Source organism: Ranitomeya imitator, chromosome 2, assembly GCF_032444005.1.
Source record: "Ranitomeya imitator isolate aRanImi1 chromosome 2, aRanImi1.pri, whole genome shotgun sequence".
In the NCBI taxonomy this organism is placed as follows: domain Eukaryota; kingdom Metazoa; phylum Chordata; class Amphibia; order Anura; family Dendrobatidae; genus Ranitomeya; species Ranitomeya imitator.
Window position 1 is genome coordinate 359,364,557 of NC_091283.1, and position 18,809 is coordinate 359,383,365.

Below are 18,809 nucleotides of genomic sequence, written 5' to 3' on the forward strand. Positions count from 1 at the left end.
ATCGACGTAGAAATCCCGCGTCTCTGATTGGTCGAGGCCGCCAGGCCTCGACCAATCAGCGACGGGCACAGCGACGATGATGTCATAAAGGACGTAGACATCCCGGGCACAGCATGGTGACGATGATGTCATAAAGGTTGCCTCGACCAATCAGCGACGAGCACAGTCTGCCGCGAATTCGCCTCGACCAATCAGCGACGGGCACAGTATCGACATAGATGTCATAATGGTTGCCATGGCGACAATGATGTCATAAAGGTTGCCTCGACCAATCAGCGACGGGCACAGTTTGCCGCGAATTCTGAAATCATCATTGTCCATATACTACGGGGACATGCATATTAAAGAATACCCAATGCGTTAGAATCGGGCCACAATCTAGTATAATAATAATAATTTTTATTTATATAGCGCCAACATATTCCGCAGCACTTTACAATTAAGTGGGGACATGTACAGACAATAAATTCAATACAAGTTAAGACAATTTAAACAGTGACATTAGGGGTGAGGTCCCTGCTCGCAAGCTTACAATCTGCAAGGAAATGGGGGGACACAATAGGTGAAAAATGCTTGTTATTTCAGGTCTGGCAATTATAATAAATAGGGATTTTCATATAAAGCTGCATGATCCAGTCATCAGCTCGTGTGGGGTTCATGCAGTATATACAGTCATGGCCAAAAGTATTGACACCCCTGCAATTCTGTCAGATAATACTCATTTTTTCCTGAAAATGATTGCAAACACAAATTCTTTGGTATTATTGTCTTCATTTAATTTGTCTTAAATGAAAAAAACACAAAAAGAATTGTCCTAAAGCCAAATTGGATATAATCACACGAAACATAAACAAGGGGGTGGACAAAAGTATTGGCACTGTTCGAAAAATCATGTGATGCTTCTCTAATTTGTGTAATTAACAGCACCTGTAACTTACCTGTGGCACCTAACAGGTGTTGGCAATAACTAAATCACGCTTGCAGCCAGTTGACATGGATTAAAGTTGACTCAATCTCTGTCCTGTGTCCTTGTGTGTACCGCATTGAGCATGGAGAAAAGAAAGAAGACCAAAGAACTGTCTGAGGACTTGAGAAACCAAATTGTGAGGAAGCATGAGCAATCTCAAGACTACAAGTCCATCTCCAAAGACCTGAATGTTCCTGTGTCTACCGTGCGCAGTGTCATCAAGAAGTTTAAAGCCCATGGCACTGTGGCTAACCTCCCTAGATGTGGATGGAAAAGAAAAATTAACAAGCGATTTCAACGCAAGATTGTGCGTATGTTGGATAAAGAACCTCGACTAACATCCAAACAAGTTCAAGCTGCCCTGCAGTCTGAGAGTACAACCGTGTCAACCCGTACTATCCGTCGGCGTCTGAATGAAAAGGGACTGTATGGTAGGAGACCCAGGAAGACCCCACTTCTTACCCCGAGACATAAAAAAGTCAGGCTGGAGTTTGCCAAAACTTACCTGAAAAAGCCTAAAACGTTTTGGAAGAATGTTCTCTGGTCAAGTGAGACAAAAGTAGAGCTTTTTGGGCAAAGGCATCAACATAGAGTTTACAGGAGAAAAAAAGAGGCATTCAAAGAAAAGAACACGGTCCCTACAGTCAAACATGGCGAAGGTTCCCTGATATTTTGGGGTTGCTTTGCTGCCTCTGGCACTGGACTGCTTGACCGTGTGCATGGCATTATGAAGTCTGAAGACTACCAACACATTTTGCAGCATAATGTAGGGCCCAGTATGAAAAAGCTGGGCCTCCCTCAGAGGTCATGGGTCTTCCAGCAGGACAATGACCCAAAACACACTTCAAAAAGCACTAGAAAATGATTTGAGAGAAAGCACTGGAGACTTCTAAGGTGGCCAGCAATGAGTCCAGACCTGAATCCCATAGAACACCTGTGGAGAGATCTAAAAATGGCAGTTTGGAGAAGGCTCCCTTCAAATATCAGTGACCTGGAGCAGTTTGCCAAAGGAGAATGGTCTAAAATTCCAGCAGAGCATTGTAAGAAACTCATTGATGGTTACCGGAAGCGGTTGGTCGCAGTTATTTTGGCTAAAGATTGTGCCACCAAGTATTAGACTGAGGGTGCCAATACTTTTGTCTGGCCCATTTTTGGAGTTTTGTGTGAAATGATCAATGTTTTGATTATTGCTTCATTCTCTTTTGTGTTTTTTCATTTAAGACAAATTAAATGAAGATAATAATACCAAAGAATTTGTGATTGCAATCATTTTCAGGAAGAAACTGAGTATTATCTGACAGAAATTATTATACCTTGTGGGAATAAAAGGACTAGAAATAGGAAAAAGCCAATGTGGCTAAACAAAGAAGTAAGACAGGCAATTAACAGTAAAAAGAAAGCATTTGCACTACTAAAGCAGGATGGCACCATTGAAGCTCTAAAAAAACTATAGGGAGAAAAATACTTTATCTAAAAAACTAATTAAAGCTGCCAAAAAGGAAACAGAGAAGCACATTGCTAAGGAGAGTAAAACTAATCCCAAACTGTTCTTCAACTATATCAATAGTAAAAGAATAAAAACTGAAAATGTAGGCCCCTTAAAAAATAGTGAGGAAAGAATGGTTGTAGATGATGAGGAAAAAGCTAACATATTAAACACCTTCTCCACGGTATTCACGGTGGAAAATGAAATGCTAGGTGAAATCCCAAGAAACAATGAAAACCCTATATTAAGGGTCACCAATCTAACCCAAGAAGAGGTGCGAAACCGGCTAAATAAGATTAAAATAGATAAATCTCCGGGTCCGGATGGCATACACCCACGAGTACTAAGAGAACTAAGTAATGTAATAGATAAACCATTATTTCTTATTTTTAGGGACTCTATAGCGATGGGGTCTGTTCCGCAGGACTGGTGCATAGCAAATGTGGTGCCAATATTCAAAAAGGGCTCTAAAAGTTTACCTGGAAATTATAGGCCAGTAAGTCTAACCTCTATTGTTGGTAAAATATTTGAAGGGTTTCTGAGGGATGTTATTCTGGATTATCTCAAGGAGAATAACTGTTTAACTCCATATCAGCATGGGTTTATGAGGATTTGCTCCCGTCAAACCAATCTAATCAGTTTTTATGAAGAGGTAAGCTATAGGCTGGACCACGGTGAGTCATTGGACGTGGTATATCTCGATTTTTCCAAAGCGTTTGATACCGTGCCGCACAAGAGGTTGGTACACAAAATGAGAATGCTTGGTCTGGGGGAAAATGTGTGTAAATGGGTTAGTAACTGGCTTAGTGATAGAAAGCAGAGGGTGGTTATAAATGTTTTAGTCTCTAACTGGGTCGCTGTGACCAGTGGGATACCGCAGGGGTCGGTATTGGGACCTGTTCTCTTCAACATATTCATTAATGATCTGGTAGAAGGTTTACACAGTAAAATATCGGTATTTGCAGATGATACAAAACTATGTAAAGCAGTTAATACAAGAGAAGATAGTATTCTGCTACAGATGGATCTGGATAAGTTGGAAACTTGGGCTGAAAGGTGGCAGATGAGGTTTAACAATGATAAATGTAAGGTTATACACATGGGAAGAAGGAATCAATATCACCATTACACACTGAACGGGAAACCACTGGGTAAATCTGACAGGGAGAAGGACTTAGGGATCCTAGTTAATGATAAACTTACCTGGAGCAGCCAGTGCCAGGCAGCAGCTGCCAAGGCAAACAGGATCATGGGGTGCATTAAAAGAGGTCTGGATACACATGATGAGAGCATTATACTGCCTCTGTACGAATCCCTAGTTAGACCGCACATGGAGTACTGTGTCCAGTTTTGGGCACCGGTGCTCAGGAAGGATATAATGGAACTAGAGAGAGTACAAAGGAGGGCAACAAAATTAATAAAGGGGATGGGAGAACTACAAAACCCAGTTAGATTAGCGAAATTAGGATTATTTAGTCTAGAAAAAAGACGACTGAGGGGCGATCTAATAACCTTTTAAAAGTATATAAGGGGACAATACAAATATCTCACTGAGGATCTGTTTATACCAAGGAAGGTGACGGGCACAAGGGGGCATTCTTTGCGTCTGGAGGAGAGAAGGTTTTTCCACCAACATAGAAGAGGATTCTTTACTGTTAGGGCAGTGAGAATCTGGAATTGCTTGCCTGAGGAGGTGGTGATGGCGAACTCAGTCGAGGGGTTCAAGAGAGGCCTGGATGTCTCCTGGAGAAGAACAATAGTGTATCATACAATTATTAGGTTCTGTAGAAGGACGTAGATCTGGGGATTTATTATGATGGAACATGTGCCACCCTGTTTTTAAAAGGGACCAAAAGTAATTGGACAATTGACACCAAGGCTATTTCATGGACAGGTGTGGGCAATCCCTTCATTATGTCATTCTCAATTAAGCAGATAAAAGGCCTGGAGTTGATTTGAGGTGTGGTGCTTGCAATGGGAAGGTTTTGCTGTGAAGTAAACATGCGGTCAAAGGAGCTCTCCATACAGGTGAAACATGCCATCCTTAAGCTTCGAAAACAGAAAAAACCCATCCAAGAAATTGCTACAATATTAGGAGTGGCAAAATCTACAGTTTGGTACATCCTAAGAAAGAAAGACGGCATGGAAGACAACAGTGGTAGATGATTGCAGAATAATCTCCATGGTGAAGAGAAACCCCTTCACATCAGCCAACCAAGTGACCAACACTCTCCAGGAGGTCGGCGTATCAATAGTCAAATATACCATAAAGAGAAGACTGCATTCAAGTAAATACAGAGGGTTCACTGCACGGTGCAAGCCGCTCATAAGCATCAAGAATAAAACGGCTAGACTGGACTTTGCTGGAAGAACATGCTTTGGACAGATGAAACCAAGATCAACCTTTACCAGAATGATGGAAAGCGAAAAGTATGGCGAAGGCGTGGTACAGCTCATGATCCAAAGCATACCACATCATCTGTAAAACACGGCAGAGGCAGTGTGATGGCTTGGGCATGCATGGCTGCCAGTGGCACTGGGTCACTAGTGTTTATTGATGATGTGACACAGGACAGAAGCAGCGGAATGAATTCTGAGGTATTCAGAGCCATACTGTGTGCTCAGATCCAGCCAAATGTAGCAAAACTGATTGGTCGTTGTTTCATACTACAGATGGACAATGACCCAAAACATAAAGCCAAAGCAACCCAGGAGTTTATTAAAGCAAAGAAGTGGAATATTCTTGAATGGCCAAGTCAGTCACCTGATCTCAACCCAATTGAGCAGCATTTCACTTGTTAAAGACTAAACTTCAGGCAGAAAGACCCACAAACAAACAGCAACTGAAAGCCACCGCAGTAAACGCCTGGCAGAACATCAAAAAGGAGGAAACACAGCGTCTGGTGATGTCCATGAGTTCAAGACTTCAGGCAGTTATTGCCAACAAAGGGTTTTCAACCAAGTACTAAGAATGAACATTTTATTTAAAATTATTTAATCTGTCCAATTACTTTTGTTCCCTTTAAAAAGAGGGTGGCACATGTTAAGGAGCTGAAACTCCTAAATCCTTCATCCAATTTTAATGTGGATACCCTCAAATGAAAGCTGAAAGTCTCAACTTCAACTGCATCTGAATTGTTTTGTTTAAAATTCATAGTGGTAAAGTCTATAACTAAAATTAGAAAAATGTTTTCTCTGTCCAAATATATATGGACCTAACTATATATGGAGGTTGTGTGGGGCTCATGCAGTATATAGGGAGGCTGTGTGGGCCTCATGCAGTATATAGGGAGGCTGTGTGGAGCTCATGCAGTGTATATAGGGAGGCTGTGTGGGGCTCATGCAGTATATAGGGAGGCTGTGTGGGGCTCATGCAGTATATAGGGAGGCTGTGTGGGGCTCATGCAGTGTATGGGGAGGCTGTGTGGGGCTCATGCAGTGTATAGGGAGGCTGTGTGGGGCTCATGCTCTATATAGGGAGGCTGTGTGGGGCTCATGCAGTGTATAGGGAGGCTGTGTGGGGCTCATGCAGTATATAGGGAGGCTGTGTGGGTCTCATGCAGTATATAGGGAGACTGTGTGGAGCTCATGCAGTATATATAGGGAGACTGTGTGGGGTTCATGCAGTATATATAGGGAGGCTGTGTGGGGCTCATGCAGTATATAGGGAGGCTGTGGGGGCCTCATGCAGTATATAGGGAGGCTGTGTAGGGCACATGCTGTATATGGGGAGGCTGTGTGGGGATCATGCAGTATATAGGGAGGCTGTGTGGGGCTCATGCAGTATATAGGGAGGCTGTGTGGGGCTCATGCAGTATATAGGGAGGCTGTGTGGGGCTCATGCAGTATATAGGGAGGCTGTGTGGGGCTCATGCTGTATATGGGGAGGCTGTGTGGGGCTCATGCAGTATATAGGGAGCCTGTGTGGGGCTCATGCAGTGTATATAGGGAGGATGTGTGGGGCTCATGCAGTGTATATAGGGAGGCTGTGTGGGGCTCATGCAGTATATAGGGAGGCTGTGTGGGCCTCATGCTGTATATAGGGAGGCTGTGTGGGGCTCATGCTGTATATAGGGAGGCTGTGTGGGGCTCATGCAGTGTATAGGGAGGCTGTGTGGGGCTCATGCAGTATATAGGGAGGCTGTGTGGGGCTCATGCAATATATAGGGAGGCTGTGTGGGGCTCATGCAGTGTATATAGGAGGAGATGTACTCAGGTTCAAACGATATATAGGAGGGTGTCAGCATACTTCTCAATATTAAGTGATACAATTAATATTAATAGAATTATCAATAATGTAATAATTATAATCGATATTGAGCAGAATTAATTTTGGCCTATTGGTTCGGCCCTCCACAACAGTCACAGTCTGTCATGCTGCCCCTCGGAAAAATTAATTGCCCACCCTTGAATATGGGGTAGTGCGATATTCGGGAGAAATTGCATAAGAAATTGTGGGGTCCAATTTCTCCCATTACTCCTCATGTAAATTATAAATTTAGTGCTAAAACAGTATTTTTTTAGTGGAAAAAATGTAAATTTTTATTCTCATAGCTATATCTCATGAAGTTTTGTGAATCAGCTGTAGGTTAAAATTTCTCATTACACCCCTACAAGAATTCCTTGAGGGGTCTAGATTCCAAAATGGGGTCACTTGTGACGGATTTCTGCTATTTTTAGCATGTCAGAGGCTCTTCAAATGTGACATGGTCATCACAATCTCTCCGAGACAAATAGCGCTCTTTCCTTTCCTAGCTCTGCCATGTGCAGCGTAAGCTGGAAGTGACGCTTAGAGGGAAATCACTTTGATAGTTTGGCATGCGCAGTAGCGCATAGGAGCAAAGGACGGCTGCCTTGATGTGCATTGTTGATGTATGGAAGCGGGGGGCATGACCCAAAGCAAAGAGGGTTGCAATAAGGAATAAATGTTGGACCGATGTGGGAAATGGATAGGACAGGATGAAATAGTGTAGAACTGGGGAAAAAATAAGATGAGAATGGGAGAAAAGTTGAAAAAGGATGAAATAAATGCAAAAAAGGAGAAATGACTAAATAAAACGAAATTATGGAAAAATTAAAAGATAAAAAAATGAAAATAAAAAAATATTTGAAATAAAAAATGAAAAAATATTAACAAATAAAAATTAATAATATAAACCTAATGAAATAAATAATTAAAAATTAAAATACAAATGAAGACATGAATGGGGGGAAGGGGCACAGTTCCACTTACGAGGGTAGGATGTGGGGGAGTCAGTGTAAAAATATATAGTTAGAAAGGAGGAAAATCATATGCCAAAAAATCCCAATGCGTTGATTATGATGCTGACATGAATAACTGAATGGAAATGCATTAGGCTCTTCGGATTATGCCAACTGAGCCATGCACTGCAATTATATATTATTTTATATACAGTAAACCATAAATATAAAGCAGAATAACGTTTATACACAATCATCGTACCAGTAGATCTAGCTCCCTGTTCAAACCCTTTGGAGATCGTGTCTGTAAGGTCTGAATCCAGTAAGATTCCCTTTCTTTGAGAAGTTTTATACAGTTTCCTCCCTCATCTAGGTCTGGGGACTAACTACAAAGATGGTGTCACCCATGTAAAAGCCTTTAATGGGGTGATGTCTACCTGTGTGTGGGTGGATGAACTCACTAGACTTTATCACGCTGAAGCAAGGCGGCGAAACCCAAGCACGGAAATGTGCCCATCCTCCTGGTCCCAAGAAATCTTTCTGTAGGTTGTTTGGACAGCTTCCAGTATCAGCTCGAACCAGGTGATCTCTGATATTTTGTGGCCAAAGGCCAAAAGGTGCATATTAGTGCTAGGGCTTTGAAAGCCTCCTCCTGTGGATAGGCGCTGGTTAATTGTGACCAATGTTCCTAATTCCCCAATTGGTATTGTATATTTTGGGTATCAGAGGATGGTGGGTATCCCGTTTGCTTTTTTGCATGACTTCGAAATACAGTACATTTTGATGTAATTGGTTCATTCCCTAGTATGTTAAAGGGAACCTGTCACCCCCAAAATGGAAGATGAGCTAAGCTGTTGTGAATTCCGTTCTGGAGCTCCCTCCTGTGGTTGCTAATGGTATTTTTGTGAGTTCTGCCCTTGGGCTCCCTCTGGTGGTTTCGAGTGGAACTGCTGCTCCTTTAGGTAGCTGTAGCAGCTGCTTTCACTAATCGCCTTGCCTCGGTTTGTTATTTAAACCTGCTCTGGGCTTTAGTCCATGCCTGCTGTCAATGTTCTTGGTTGGATTTGGTTCTCTCCTTGGAATTTTCATATGGCCAGGCCTTGTCTGCAAAAGATACGTTTTTGCTAGTTTTTGTTTGTCCATTTGTTTGGACTCTATTGCTTTGCAAATATGTCTCTTTTTGTCCAGCTTGTCTTATTCAGGCTAGCTGGAAGCTCTGGGAAAGCAGATTTGCCCCTCCACACCATGAGTCGGTGTGGAGTTCCTTTTTGTAAACTCTGCGTGGATTTTGTAGTTTTTTATACTGACCGCACAGTATCCTTTTCTCTCTGTCTATCTAGTTTAGTATTGGCCTCCTTTGCTGAATTCTGATTTCATTTCTGTGTACGTCATTTCCCTCTCCATTCAGAGTCAATATTTGTGGGGGGCTATCTTTCCTTTTGGGGGTTTTCTCTGAGGCAAGATAGCTTTCTATTTCCTTCCTTAGGGGTAGTTATTTCTTAGGCTGTGAAGAGGTGTCTAGGGAGAGTCAGGAACATCCCACGGCTATTTCTAGTGTTGTTAGGATTAGGGACTGCGGTCAGTAGAGATACCACCTTCTCAGAGCTCGCTCCATGTTGCGTTTTAGCCACCAGGTCATATCAGTGTGGCCTCTTAACCGCCAGGTCATAACAGTACAGCAGGTCAGAAATTAATTAAATGCATCTCAAAAGAAGGAAAAGAAAGTTCTGAACCATTTTTTTTTCTGTGCTCTGTTCTGTCTTTTTTTTCCTCTTGATGTCTGGGTGGTGCTGGATATATGCTCTGGTATGGAGGTTCAGAGTTTGTTTTCTCGTGTGGATCAACTTGCTGCAAGAGTCCAGAGTATCCAAGATTATATTGTCCAGACTCCGGCTCTAGAGCCTAGAATTCCTACTCCTGATATGTTTTTTGGGGACAGATCCAAGTTTTTGAACTTTAAAAATAGCTGCAAATTGTTTTTTGCTTTGAAACCCCGTTCTTCTGGTGATCCCATTCAGCAAGTAAAGATCATCATATCCTTACTGCGTGGTGATCCTCAAGACTGGGCTTTTGCTCTTGAAACAGGGGATCCAGAATTGTTGAGTGTGGATGCATTTTTTCAAGCGCTCGGATTATTGTATGACGAACCTAACTCAGTAGAGCATGCTGAGAAAACACTGTTGGCCCTGTGTCAGGGTCAAGAAGCGTCAGAGTTATACTGCCAGAAATTTAGAAAATGGTCTGTGCTCACTAAGTGGAATGAAGAGGCTCTGGCTGCTATTTTCAGAAAAGGTCTTTCTGAAACCCTTAAAGATGTTATGGTGGGCTTTCCTACGCCTACCGGTTTTAGCGAATCTATGTCTCTAGCCATTCAGATTGATCGGCGCTTGCGTGAGCGCAAGGTGGTGCACCATATGGCAGTGTCCTCTGAGCAAAGTCCTGACTCTATGCAATGTGATAGGATTTTGACTAGAGCAGAAAGACAGAAATTCAGACGTCAGAATGGCCTGTGTTTTTACTGTGGTGATTCTGCTCATGCTATTTCTGATTGCCCTAAGCGTACTAGGAGGGTTCCTGGGTCTGTTACCATTAGTACTGTACAGCCTAAATTTCTCTTGTCTGTTACCCTGATTTGCTCATTGTCGTCCTTCTCTGTTATGGCATTTGTGGATTCTGGCGCTGCCCTGAACTTAATGGACTTAGAATTTGCCAAGCGCTGTGGTTTTTCCTTGGAGCCTTTGTAGAGTCCTATTCCCTTAAGGGGGATTGATGCTACGCCATTGGCCAAGAATAAACCTCAGTATTGGACTCAGTTAACCATGTACATGGCTCCAGCACATCAGGAAAATATTCGCTTTTTGGTGTTGCATAATTTGCATGATGTTGTTGTGCTGGGTTTTCCATGGTTACAGGTACATAACCCAGTGCTGGATTGGAGATCTATGTCTGTAACTGGTTGGGGTTGTCAGGGGATACATAGTGATATTCCTTTGATGTCCATTTCCTCGTCCCCTTCTTCTGAAGTTCCTGAGTTTTTGTCGGATTTCCAGGATGTATTTGATGAGCCCAAGTCCAGTTCTCTGCCTCCTCATAGGGACTGCGATTGTGCCATTAATTTGATTCCTGGCTGTAAGTTCCCTAAGGGCCGACTTTTCAATCTGTCTGTGCCAGAGCATGCCGCTATGCGGAGTTATGTAAAGGAGTCCTTGGAGAAGGGGCATATTCGCCCGTCTTCGTCACCGTTGGGAGCGGGATTTTTTTTTGTTGCCAAGAAGGATGGCTCCTTGAGACCCTGTATAGATTATCGCCTTCTCAATAAGATCACTGTCAAATTCCAGTACCCTTTACCTTTACTTTCTGATTTGTTTGCTCGGATTAAGGGTGCCAGTTGGTTTACTAAAATCGACCTTCAAGGGGCGTATAATCTCGTGCGTATTAAACAAGGTGATGAATGGAAAACAGCATTTAATACGCCCGAAGGCCATTTTGAATATCTTGTGATGCCATTCGGGTTCTCTAATGCTCCATCGGTATTTCAGTCCTTTATGCATGATATCTTCCGGTATTATCTGGATAAATTAATGATTGTGTATTTGGATGATATTTTGGTTTTCTCCGATGATTGAGAGTCTCATGTAAAGCAGGTTAGGATGGTATTTCAGGTCCTTTGCGCTAATGGGTTGTTTGTGAAGGGGTCTAAGTGCCTCTTTGGAGTTCAGAAGGTTTCTTTTTTGGGTTTCATTTTTTCCCCCTCGGCTATTGAAATGGACCCTGTTAAAGTCCAGGCCATTCATGATTGGACTCAAACTACATCTGTAAAGAGCCTTCAGAAATTTTTGGGCTTTGCCAATTTTTATCGCCGCTTTATTGCTAATTTTTCTAGTGTGGTGAAGCCTCTGACCGATTTGACGAGGAAGGGCGCTGATGTGGTGAATTGGTCCTCTGCGGCTGTTGAGGCCTTTCAGGAGCTTAAACGTCGTTTTACTTCTGCCCCTGTGTTGCGTCAGCCAGATGTTTCTCTCCCTTTTCAGGTTGAGGTTGATGCTTCTGAGATTGGGGCAGGGGCCGTTTTGTCTCAGAGAAATTCTGATGGCTCTTTGATGAAACCGTGTGCTTTCTTCTCCAGAAAGTTTTCGCCTGCTGAGCGTAATTATGATGTCGGCAATCGGGAGTTGTTGGCTATGAAGTGGGCATTTGAGGAGTGGCGACATTGGCTTGAGGGAGCCAAGCATCGCGTGGTGGTCTTGACTGATCACAAGAATCTGATTTACCTCGAGTCTGCTAAGCGGTTGAATCCTAGACAGGCTCGGTGGTCTCTGTTTTTCTCACGTTTTGATTTTGTGGTCTCATATATTCCGGGTTCTAAGAATGTGAAGGCTGATGCCCTTTCTAGGAGTTTTTTGCCTGATTCTCCGGGAGTTCTTGAGCCGCCTGGGATCCTCAAGGAGGGGGTGATTCTTTCTGCCATCTCCCCTGATTTGCGGCGGGTACTTCAGGAGTTTAAGGCTGATAAACCTGACCGCTGTCCTGTGGAGAAATTGTTTGTTCCAGATAGATGGACTAATAGGGTAATTTCTGAGGTTCATTGTTCGGTGTTGGCTGGTCACCCTGGGATTTTCGGTACCAGAGATTTGGTGGCTAGGTCCTTTTGGTGGCCTTCCTTTTCGCGGGATGTGCAATCGTTTGTGCAGTCCTGTGGGACCTGTGCTCGGGCTAAGCCTTGCTGTTCCCGTGCCAGCGGGTTGCTCTTGCCTTTGCCTATTCCTGAGAGGCCCTGGACGCATATTTCCATGGATTTTATTTCTGATCTTCCTGTCTCTCAGAAGATGTCTGTCATCTGGGTGGTTTGTGACCGGTTTTCTAAGATGGTCCATTTGGTGCCGTTGCCTTCCTCCTCTGATTTGGTTCCATTATTTTTTCAGCATGTGGTTCGTTTGCATGGTATTCCGGAGAATATTGTGTCTGACAGAGGTTCCCAGTTCGTTTCTAGGTTTTGGCGGTCCTTTTGTGCTAGAATGGGCATTGATTTGTCTTTTTCTTCAGCATTCCATCCTCAGACAAATGGCCAAACGGAGCGAACCAATCAGACCTTGGAAACCTATTTGAGATGCTTTGTGTCTGCTGATCAGGATGATTGGGTGACCTTTTTGCCGTTGGCCGAGTTTGCCCTTAATAATCGGGCTAGTTCTGCTACTTTGGTTTCGCCTTTCTTTTGTAACCTTGGTTTTCATCCTCGTTTTTCTTCAGGGCAGCTTGAGCCTTCTGACTGTCCTGGTGTGGATTCCGTGGTGGACAGGTTGCAGCAAATTTGGACTCATGTGGTGGACAATTTGACGTTGTCTCAGGAAAAGGCTCAGCGTTTTGCTAACCGTCGTCGGTGTGTTGGTCCCCGGCTTCGTGTTGGTGATTTGGTCTGGTTGTCTTCTCGTCATGTTCCTATGAAGGTTTCTTCCCCTAAGTTCAAGCCTCGCTTTATTGGGCCTTATAAGATTTCTGAAATTATCAATCCAGTGTCTTTTCGTTTGGCCCTTCCAGCTTCCTTTTCCATTCATAATGTGTTCCATAGATCCTTGTTGCGGAGATATGTGGTACCTATGGTTCCCTCCGTTGATCCTCCTGCTCCGGTGTTGGTTGAGGGGGAATTGGAATATGTGGTGGAGAACATTTTGGATTCTCGTTTTTCGAGGCGGAAGCTTCAGTATCTGGTCAAGTGGAAGGGTTATGGCCAGGAGGATAATTCTTGGGTTGTTGCCTCCGATGTTCATGCTGCCGATTTGGTTCGTGCTTTCCATTTGGCTCGTCCTGATCGGCCTGGGAGCTCTGGTGAGGGTTCGGTGACCCCTCCTCAAGGGGGGGTACTGTTGTGAATTCCGTTCTGGAGCTCCCTCCTGTGGGTGCTAATGGTATTTTTGTGAGTTCTGCCCTTGGGCTCCCTCTGGTGGTTTCAAGTGGAACTGCTGCTCCTTTAGGTAGCTGTAGCAGCTGCCTTCACTAATCGCCTTGCCTGGGTTTGTTATTTAAACCTGCTCTGGGCTTTAGTCCATGCCTGCTGTCAATGTTCTTGGTTGGATTTGGTTCTCTCCTTGGAATTTTCATATGGCCAGGCCTTGTCTGCAAAAGATACGTTTTTGCTAGTTTTTGTTTGTCCATTTGTTTGGACTCTATTGCTTTGCAAATATGTCTCTTTTTGTCCAGCTTGTCACTACGTCTTATTCAGGCTAGCTGGAAGCTCTGGGAAAGCAGATTTGCCCCTCCACACCGTGAGTCGGTGTGGAGTTCATTTTTGTAAACTCTGCGTGGATTTTGTAGTTTTTTATACTGACCACACAGTATCCTTTTCTCTCTGTCTATCTAGTTTAGTATTGGCCTCCTTTGCTGAATTCTGATTTAATTTCTGTGTACGTCATTTCCCTCTCCATTCACAGTCAATATTTGTGGGGGGCTATCTTTCCTTTTGGGGGTTTTCTCTGAGGCAAGATAGCTTTCTATTTCCTTCTTTAGGGGTAGTTATTTCTTAGGCTGTGAAGAGGTGTCTAGGGAGAGTCAGGAACATCCCACGGCTATTTCTAGTGTTGTTGTTAGGATTAGGGACTGCGGTCAGTAGAGATACCACCTTATCAGAGCTCGCTCCATGTTGCGTTTTAGCCACCAGGTCATATCAGTGGGGCCTCTTAACCACCAGGTCATAACACTAAGCACACTGGCATCAGGGGCTTATCTTTAGCATTCTGGAATGCTGTAGATAAGCCCCCGATGTATCCTGAGAGATAAGAAAAAGAGGTTAGATTATACTCACCTGGGCGGTCCGATCCGATGGGCTTCGTGGTCCGGGGCCTCCCATCTTCATAGGATGACGTCCTCTTCTTGTCTTCACGCTGCAGCTCCGGCGCAGGCGTACTTTGTCTGCCCTGTTGAGGGCTGAGCAAAATACTGCAGTGCGCAGGCCGCGACGCCCATCAGACCGGAACGCAGCGGGAACGCCCCTGGGTGAGTATAATCTAACCTCTTTCTCTCATCTTTCAGGATACATCGGGGGCTTATCTACAGCATTACAGAATGCTGTAGATAAGCCCCTGATGCCGGTGGGCTTAGCTCATCTTCGATTTTAAAGACTCGGACTCCCTTGATGATTATTATTGTGTACTTTTACCTTACTTTTTGTTTTTGTTCTGGTATTTATTTTTATCTATATGTTCATGCATTGCATGCCATGACTCTCTGTATATATTGTACAGCACAGTAATTTTGTATATATTTTTCACTTTACTTTTAGCGGGGTTTGAAAAAGACCCTGACTGCTCGAAACGTAACCTATCGCTTTCTGTCCTGATTCCCAGCACTGTGGTGAAATACTGCATTTATTTCAAATCCTCTGCGAGTGCTGTTGATTATTTCTCAGTGACTGCTTGGATTCTCCAGTTCAGCCTGCGCCCCCTGCCAAGGTTGAGTGTTCACTAGTGATGAGCGAGTGTACTCGTTGCTCGGGTGACCGCCAAGTATTTATGACTGCTTGGAGATTTAGTTTTCATCAAGGCAGCTGGATGACTTACAGCTACTAGCCTGCTTGATTACATTTGGGGATTCCCTAGCAAACAGGCAACCCCCACATGTACTTAGCCTGGCTAGTAGCTGTAAATCATTCAACTGCCGCTGTGAAAACTAAATCTCTGAGCAGTCATAAATACTCGGTGGTCACCCAAGCGTGCACTGGAAAACCCGAGCAACGAGTACCCTCGCTCATCACTAGTGTTCACCTTATTTTTCTAGATAAATGATAAATACAAAATCTTCATTACTTGTCACTTTATTATCTCTAGGAATTGTATTATTCGATGACATCTTTATGATGTTACATCAGCCTCATCTTCTTCTCATTCAGGTCCCTAGAATATTAGATCCTCTCAGTGGAGATCTTCTATATGAGAAAATGTTCCTGATTGACCAGTCAAGAATGCGTACAGACAGGGAAAAGAAGGCGGAGAGGATATTACACCTCACCCTAGAGATCCTCTTTCGGCTTTCTGGGGAGGTGAGAGATTCTGTCGTATTACATCATTCTTATCTATGGGAATAACAAATGGACAGAACTGGAGGGGTGAGGACTCTGGGAATGTCTGTAGTGAGATTTATTAATGTGTCTCTCCATAACCAGGATTACACAGTGGTAAAGAAGGCCTCTAGTGAGCGCTGTCAGCCCCCTGTGTCTGAGGGATGGGGAAGACCCCTGAGCCCAATCACATATCCTTCACCTCACCCCGTGATACATGAGGACATCAATGACCAGAAGATCCTAGAACTCACCCACAAGATGATTGAGCTGCTTACTGGAGAGGTGACACTGCTGAGATATTATACAGTAATGCTATGAAGGGATCGAAGGGATGATGGTATCATTCTATGTGTCAGGTTCCAATAAGGTGTCAGGATTTCACCATATATTTCTCCGTGAAAGAATGGGAGTATTTAGAAGGACACAAAGATCAGTACAAGGATGTCATGATGGAGATTCCTCAGCCCCTCACATTACAAGGTAATAGACCGGACAAAATACACATAGCCTATAATTATCTGTTTGTATAGAATTAATTCAGTTCTTGTATGTGTTTCTTCCAGTTCTATCTAATAATAGGACAACAACAGAGAGATGTCCTCGTCTTCTTCTTCCACCGGAATGTAATCAAGAAAATCCCAATGTTCCTCAGGATCATCAGGTAGATGGTGAGAATGTGTCATGAGATCTCCCCTATGATGTGTAGACGGCGTGAAGATCTTGTTCAGTCTTGTGTTACTTGTGTAATGAGAACCGTGGAGATGACAGGATTAGAGCTGATCATGTATGTGACTTTTCCATCTTGCTGTCATTTTTACAATATATGTTTCAGGGTAAGGATCTGACCCATATTAATACTACAGAGACATATCTGAAGGGTGATGAACAGTGTAAAGAGGTGATTCCTACATATGACTACCCAGGTGAGTAGTAACCACTAAATGCAGAGGCGTCACATATTCTTCTCAGTCACTGGCTGTTATGATACTGGTGAAGCACGACTGTAATCCAGTAGCTGGAGAAGCATGAGTGGGCAACAGCAAGTCATAGTTGAAGTTCTTGGAATTAGCACTAGGAATCATAGGAACAAGAGAGTAGATGAGTGTGGAAAGACAGTTCTCCGGAGCTGGAGACTGGAATTAGACTAAAAGCTAGACAAAATATTCAAGCAATGAGTGAGAGTTCCATGTAGCTATAAGTAGACCCCAGAAAAACAAAGATGGCTTCCATTGGCTCGATGTAGGCCATCTTAGTAAAGGGCAATAACAGAAACACAATAGAAGCCTCTAGTTGTGAAGACTGGAAATGCAGCACAATAATGAAAGTGAATAATAGCAGCCACTCGGTGTCAATTTGCAGAAAGGGAAGAGAATCCTGACACTGTCTCCTTTATCAGCGCAATCATATGATCACTATTCTGTCTCCAGATCACAACATTCGTCTTCATCGAAAACTGTTCAAATTACTTTGGGCATTGAAAGTCCTTCTTCTATAGAGTTTACAACATGGAGGATCCTTCTACCCTCTGAATTAGTAGATGCTGACCCTTACCGCCTAGAGCTGTAAACTACAAGGCCGAAAGACAGCGTACGTAGAAATTGCTGACAAGTTAGAAAATTACTTGAAGAAAAATTATGGTGGACCTCTATCAGAAAGCAAACAGTAATGATGCTGTTGCCTTCCTAGAATCCTGACATCACATAGGATGGATCTACCTTCTCTCTGTTCTGATCTACTGAAAGTTGTCATATGGTCTCTAGACCATCTTAACACGTGGGGGATTTGCCTGTTTGTTAGGCAATCCTCGCATGTGTTGAAGCTGTCTAACAGCCGCAAATCATGCAGCCACAGGGACTCGAACATATTATCCGAACATGCCCAAGATGCTCAGATAACACCTTATTGAAGCATGTTCGTTCATGTTCACCTTTCACTTAGCTCACTTGCTGGCTATCGTTCCATATAGATTGGTTTTTGGAATTCCAGCTCCTCTGCTGAGGGTTTACCTAGTCCAGTAAGCTCCAGTTGTTTTTCCTGCTGTTAATCTCTGAGTTTTCCTTTTTAGCACCTTTCTTTTTATCCATGTTTGAAAATCTGGTAAGTTTCACTTATTCTGTTTGTTTGTTTTTTCGTTCTCCTTATTTATCCCTGTCTATCCTCTGTGAACCTGTTATTAATTTCTTTCCCTGGGTTCTCATATCTCCCTGCTAGCTTTCCTCTACCTTTGTTGGTTTTGTGTTGCAGCCTCCCCTCTGGTTCATCAGGAGATACAAGAAACTCCCTCAATGGCCTTTTAGGGAGCCAGTTCCCAGTAGGTGTATTTAGGTTATGCGGCTAGGACCTTTCTTAGGCTGTATAGGGACTGGTTGGGTACACGTGCGGCTACTCTCTTTGGTAGTTGTTAGTTCTTTCCCTTTTCTGTTACCCACGTGAGTGTGTGACCACAATCATAACACTTTATTTTTCTGGTACAAGAAACCCCTTGATGCCCGCTTAACGAGCCAGGTCCAAGGAGGTTTATTCAGTTGTGCTAGGGCCTTTTTTAGTCTATACAGGGACTAGTTGGGGAAAGGTGCGGCTTCTCTCTTTGGTAGTTCTTTCCATCTTCTGTTACCTGTGTGAGTGTGTGAACACGATCATAACACTACTTTTCTGGTCAGGCCTCATAGTAGCTCCAATGGTCCATCATAAATAAGTAAAACTCTGATTTAGTTTTAGAGCTCTCCCACCTAAACATATGTTCTTGTTGGGAATTTAACTTTTTTTCTAGTAACGCCCCACGACAGCACACCTGAATGATGTTACCCCTTTCCTAATAGGGACAGGAAATGACAAAGAGGTTAAATAACCCCTCCCTCATCCTCCCCTTAGTGTTATTTCCTGTCCTTACTAGGGATGAAAAGGTCATCCCAGGTGTACTGTGTCGGCAGCAGTCACTGAGGGGAAGAAAACTCAGAAGCCGGGCAGCTGGGGAGCAGACTTACCTCTCTTCCCCGAGTGCTGCTCCCGCCTCCCTCAGGACTTGGGACTCCCGCCACCAGTCCGCACCTTCGGGCAAGGTCTGGGGGCATTCTTCGGCTGGAGACCTCTTGAAGCTCTCCAGC

At 43.7% G+C, this 18,809-nt stretch overlaps 1 protein-coding gene across 1 annotated transcript in view; it reads left to right on the forward strand.

Moving 5' to 3' along the window:
• Window positions 1–18,809, forward strand: part of LOC138663827 (zinc finger protein 271-like) — a 100,924-nt gene that overhangs the window by 2,921 nt on the left and 79,194 nt on the right. Inside the window, exons 2-6 of the mRNA XM_069750171.1 lie at window positions 15,535–15,684; window positions 15,808–15,987; window positions 16,062–16,185; window positions 16,269–16,366; window positions 16,538–16,628. Of these exons, the coding sequence (XP_069606272.1) occupies window positions 15,535–15,684; window positions 15,808–15,987; window positions 16,062–16,185; window positions 16,269–16,366; window positions 16,538–16,628 (643 nt within the window). The remainder of the gene's footprint in view (window positions 1–15,534; window positions 15,685–15,807; window positions 15,988–16,061; window positions 16,186–16,268; window positions 16,367–16,537; window positions 16,629–18,809) is intronic.